Below are 6,112 nucleotides of genomic sequence, written 5' to 3' on the forward strand. Positions count from 1 at the left end.
AAGACTTTAATGTTCCCTATGTAACCACTTAAACTCACTAGTTTCTAACCTTGCATCCTCTTTCATTCCTGACACTCCTCCGAGGCGCCTGAAAAGAAGATGGCCTCGAGACCTGCTAATGTAAAAACTTCATAAGAGTGCTATCAATGGGTAGTTCTCTACCCACGCCTGTTTCACTTCATTATAACTGAGATCAAATTTATTTAATGTATTATAATATACCGTTGTAAATCTCACTAAATATATTTTAAAAAAAAAGAAAAAAGTTTTCAAGAGCTCTTATACTGTAAAGGTACTTCAACTAATAAAATCGGTAGACAGAGTTGACCCAAAGTTCCCCACTTTTTTTTTTAACGTTTCTTATTCCGCAATGTATTCCTATTTTATATAAAGAGTAATCTCGGTTTTCCGAACTAATTGCTGAGGGGCGGCGTTCGGATTATTGAAAAGTTCGTATTACAGGAAGTATTAGAAAAAATCATTACACTCATTATCTCCCTCTTTCTATTATTATTTCGTCCGGTGCTATGAGTCTTATAAAATCGCTGGTCACAACCGTATTTTGGCGGGTTAAACCTTGGGATTCTTTTACATCCTCAGTAATGTAAAGTGATGAATTAATTTCTTAAAATTATAAGACGGTTCATTTATAAGTAAAAATATTTTTTTTTTTTTTATTTATTGTCATTTACAACTGTATATAAAATACAACAAGCAAATTTGAAGTAAGATCATAGTGATATGATACATCATGTAGCGAAACTACCCAATAGTAGAACTCTAAAAACATTTTACAATATAAGGTCACAAGGCCATCTTCTTTTCAGGCGCCTTGGAAGATTGTCAGGAATGGAAGAGGAAGCAAGGTTAGAGTGGATTTGGGTGGTTAGGGAGTTTGTAATGGAAGAAATGATGTTGGGTTCGGGCTAGATCGCTTACATAAGGAACATTTAGGTCTTTATGGACGGTTTTATTTGTAACAAAATAAGGAGCATTGAGCATTTGACCAAGGATTTTGGATTGTAAGGATTGGATACGAGAGGAATTCGAAGGTTTAGTGGAGCCAACTCAGTATGTCCAGATAGGCCTTATTATTGTCATGTAGATCAGGCTTTTCTAATGAGTTGGTAGTTTAGACCGTTTATCTAGTAAGTGTTGTAAGTAATAGTCGGAATCTGCGTGCTTAGTGCTGTGTGAAGGCTTATTTTTAACTGTGAGCACCCATGTGCTATCAGCATACATGGTAAGGATAGTGTTAGGAGTTATTGGGATGTCAGCGGTATAGACGGTGTAGAGGATGGGACCGAGGATACTACCTTGAGGAACACCAGCGGATTGAAAATAGAGGGATGATTAGAAACCATTATGGTTTACTTGGAATAATCTATCAGTAAGAAAGGAACGGATGATGATAAAATATGTAGGAGGTAGGAATTTACGGAGTTTGTAAAGCAGTCCCGGATTCCAGAAAACAATAAAAATTAAAATTAAAACTACTTTTTTTCTGGATTTATTTAAAACATGACAAAAAAAAAAAAAAGAGTCCCATCAACTACATAATTTGTAATATACATATTTCTAATATCGATCAAATGATTCTAACAAAATATATCATGGACACTTTCATAGGAATTAGATTACCCGGTACCGAAACTTTGTAAAAATTTCGATATTAATACTATATTATAGTATATAATATATTAATACTATATAATTCGATATTAATAAAATAACGATTTTCACGCTGATTACAATAACTTCCCAATTGATCGGGAAGTTAAAAATGTCCTTCACACATGTGTAATTTTTATCGAAAAAAATATTTTTTTGTTTTTTCTTTCACGCCTGTTCGAATTACTGAGACTGATATTACAGTATATTCTCATTTTTTTGTGATAGTTACTTCTTCTTTTTACTATATTTCTGTATCTTGTTTTGCTTATCCTTAACAAAGGTCCACATTATAGGCTGAAACGTCGGTAGATATTAAAGTGGTACAATTTACAACAAGTGTGTTTCTCTCCTAGCCGCCTTACCAATCATCTTCTTGTTTATAACTATTACAGAGTTCGTACACAATTTTAGAGATTATAATAATATGAATATATAATTATAGAAAATATTAAAAATTAAATTAAAACCTGGAGTGAGCCAATATGGAGGCGATGCTCTGCCAGGGGAGGGGGAGGGGAAAAGCCGGAGGAGCGGCGAGAACGCCACCGCAGTCCCAGCCCGTCCCGCCAAGAGGTAGTGTTGTGTCGCGTTCGTCTGCGCAACCAAGTTCGCGTGTAAAACCTAACGCGGCAGATGGTGACAGTGAACTGTGTCATTTGTGAACGATCGTTTCGGATCTATCTCGCCATCTTTCGTCCTTATTTCTTCTCTCCTACCATCGCCGAGATGTGAACCCGACACAGATGAAAAATGAGAGTGTGTCTTATCAGCACACTTTTTTGGCTAGCCCATATCTTCTTTTCGCCTTCTATAAATGGTGAGTACTGTGTAACTATATATACACGGCATTTAGTCGTTAATTTGTGATGTCAAATTGGTGTAAACAGATAGCAGTTGTCAAACTGCTATCATTCGTGGTTATTTGTTAGCCAGTTATATTATTCTGTGTTGTCATTATTTTACTTAAATCATTAATACTTTTTAATGATATAAAATTGAAAGCTAGTTTGTTATTGGCTTCGACATCTTAGCTTTCTCAGATAAAAATAATTAATATAAAATATACAGGCTTACCGAAACTCAGATTATCTCACATTTTTTTGTGTTTATGACAATTCCTTCCTAGCAATCTGTAGCTTCGAGCAAGAATAACCATCCACAAAAATAATTTTAAAAACAAACTGAAGGTGTTGTTGTGGAATAAGAAAAAGTTTAAAAGCTGAGAATATTGTTAGTTTTTGCATGTAAAAGATTAACCTTTGACCAACAACATAACTCTACATAAAATGGATATTAGTCGTTTCATTAAGCCAATGAAACATATATAAAGGTTTATTACAGTTTCTTTAAATTTCGTTAAACAACGTGAAGTGGCAACAGGTGTCAGTGTGATAATGTAGAACCTCCCTTAACCAGCCATCCGGATTAAACGATGCTAACAAAGAGATGAATAAATTCTGAGAAAGCGATAAAATCTGTAAAAAGAAAACAAAATAAATAGTTATTTAACTTAAAAATTATTAGTACGCTTAAATTAAATTACGCACATAAAAAATTTTTTTTTATTATAAATATATATAAATAATTGACCGTATAATTTCAAATTATAAAGAAGATGGTCTGGGTTACGGTCAAAAGAGAAATGGAAATAGTTTACTACTATTTATTTTCCGACGTTTCGTCCCACTTTGTGTGGCTTCATCAGGGCTGTTCAAGTTGTTAGCTTCAGAGACTATTATCTGGCCTTTAGGATAAATTTTGATGGATAGTGATTACTAATAAATAGGTTGGAATTTGGAGGTGAGTGAATATTTGGAAATTTGAGTTCTAATATATATCTGAACGTCGAATGATTTTGAGATATAAATTTCTCAAAATAAATTCACTAACTTCTGATTTTTCAGTACATTTTTTTTTGAAATGTTGCTTTTTAAAAAAGCTGTATCTCCGGATCCATTGAACGTAAATAGCTCTATTATGGCTCATATTTTAGCAAATTTACTCTACTTCAAATCATATACTTTAAGTATGTCTAGTGTTGTTGATGGTTTTAAAGATATAGAGCTCCGAATGGAATGTTAATTTTTTTTAACGTTTGAAACAGCTTCCATTTTTTATTCCCCTTACCAATATTTGGCAGACTAGTAATTATACATATTTTTCATTAAAGTAATCATACGTATTTCTCCTCTTGGGCTCTTGTACTAGGTTTTTACATACTTTTATCTCTATTAGCATTGTCCTTAAGCTAGAAAGAACACAATATTACTCGATATAAAAACAGTTTTGCATATATTTACGCGATGTATTTAATATTAAAATAAAAACAATACAATAATTATCAGGAATATTAAGAGTTAATATTTCAATCGAGAAACATTTTGGTTTGTTAAGCTTGATATACGCGCAATGCCTCGATGCCCGGGGATTAGGTAAAACCTTACTACAATGCTAAAAGATTTTTTTGTGTGGAACTCTGCCATTTAATGTCAGTCTGTAAGTGAAGAAATCTCGTAGCTTTCTTACTAGAAATTTTTCTACACTACAGTCTATTGAGTAAGTCATCCCTGTAAAATGAAAATTTTTAAATCACCATTTCGGTTTTATCAAATAATTGGTTGGACCGGTAGAAGAAAAAAAAATGGTTTCAACCCAATTTTGGATAACTCTAACAAAAACTATATACAGGTAAGAGTAAAAATTGATGACTCCGTCAACGATGGTAAAGAGAATTAAAAATGACGGCTGTTAGAGAAGTATAAAAAAATCAATTTATGATTTCTTTCAAGTTGCGAAATAAGACTACGAAAAGGATAGATACAGTAATTGTCAGTAAAATATAAATATTGAAACATTTATAGTGCACGCCCATTAAAGTGGTTTTTTTGTTTTTGTTTCGTGGGCTAAAATATGAGCCCAATAAAGCCAAATACGTTCAATAGTTCTGGGGAATACAGTATCTGGGGATACAGCTTTATAAAAAGCAACATTTCATAAAAAATGTACTGAAAAATCAGTAGTTAGTGAATTTATTTTGAGAAATTTATATCTCAATAACCATTCGACGTACAGATTTCTATTTGTACTCAAATTTCCAACTCATGTTCAGTCACCTCCAAATTCTAATCTATTTATGAGCAATCACTATCCATAAAAATTTAAGTCGATAAAACTCTAAATTGTTCCTTTTTTTTTTTTTTATCATTAGAAGGTCTATATCCTTTTAACTACCCACAACACTAAAAAACGACATAGTATACTATTTAAAGTAGAGTTAATTTTCTAAAATATTAGCTCTTTAAGTTTAATTGTTCTCGACATACAGTTTTTCAAAAAGTAATATTTTTCCCGTAATAACAAAACTTTTTTTTTTTTTTTTCATACCCCCCTATAATGATTTTAGTGGGTATTTGGTACGTACATATAGGAGGTATGCTATATGTATAGCTGGGTGTTAACTATACCTTGGATTGCCTTTTGGCATTATAAGGTTAGGTGATAATAACGAAACATCAGTATTTTGTTAATTTATTTCGGCGAATATCATGGAAATTACTAGTTATACGAGGATAAATGTTATCAACTACATTATAGTACATTAAACTAGCTTTAGCTAGGGTACTATTAGGAATTTGTACGTCTAATGGTTCCTAAAATATAGTTATTATAAACCTGAAGTTTTTAGCAAACAAGCAGAAATCAACATTTTGCAAATTTATTTTGGCGAATATCATGCAAACTGCAATTCGTACGAAGATAAACTTTATCAATTAAATCCAACTGGCTTTAGTTTGGGTACTATTAGAAATCTGTAGGTCTAATAGTTCCTGAGAAATAGTTCTTCATATAAAGTTTTTCCCGAACAACGAGAAATGAAGATTTTGCGAATTCATTTTGGCGAATATTATGAAAACTGCTTAATTAAGAGGTAATAGGCATCTGTACATCGATCTAGTAAAAGTAGTTGTTTCTATGATATTTGGTAAAATAAATTCACGAAATATTGATTTTTCGTTATTTGGAAATAAAAAGTTGATTTTTGAAAAGCTGTATCTCGGGAACTATTGAACGTAAATAGCTCTATTAGGTCTTGTATTTCAGCAAATTTACTCGACTTCGAATGATGTTCTAATAAGTTTTTTTTATTGTTGTTTTAAAAAAATTTTTTATTGTAGTTTTAAAGATATGGTGCTGCTATGAAAAATTATTTTTTTGTAGAGCGATCAAAATACAATAACAATTATTGTATTTAGTTATAATTATTCCCATTTACCAATAAATATTCAAAATATACGTATGTAAATAAATCAGTATTCTATTTTAATAGTATTATTTTACTATTATGTTATTTTATTTATTTATTTTTCATACAGATAGTCTGATTATGTTCACTTGTCTATTCTTTTGTTTGTATATATTTTAAGAGAGTTTTTTTTAA

The 6,112-nt window shown here is 31.3% G+C and overlaps 1 protein-coding gene across 1 annotated transcript in view; it reads left to right on the top strand.

The window, feature by feature from the left end:
* The first annotated feature begins 2,167 nt into the window (after positions 1–2,167).
* LOC106683775 (uncharacterized) overlaps positions 2,168–6,112 on the top strand; it is a 365,532-nt gene continuing 361,587 nt past the window's right edge. The window contains exon 1 of the mRNA XM_014425456.2: positions 2,168–2,491. Within this exon, the coding sequence (XP_014280942.1) occupies positions 2,425–2,491 (67 nt within the window). The 5' untranslated portion in view covers positions 2,168–2,424. The remainder of the gene's footprint in view (positions 2,492–6,112) is intronic.

The sequence above is a fragment of the Halyomorpha halys genome, unplaced genomic scaffold (assembly GCF_000696795.3).
Source record: "Halyomorpha halys isolate HHAL.00 unplaced genomic scaffold, Hhal_1.1 Scaffold516.1, whole genome shotgun sequence".
Lineage (NCBI taxonomy): Eukaryota > Metazoa > Arthropoda > Insecta > Hemiptera > Pentatomidae > Halyomorpha > Halyomorpha halys.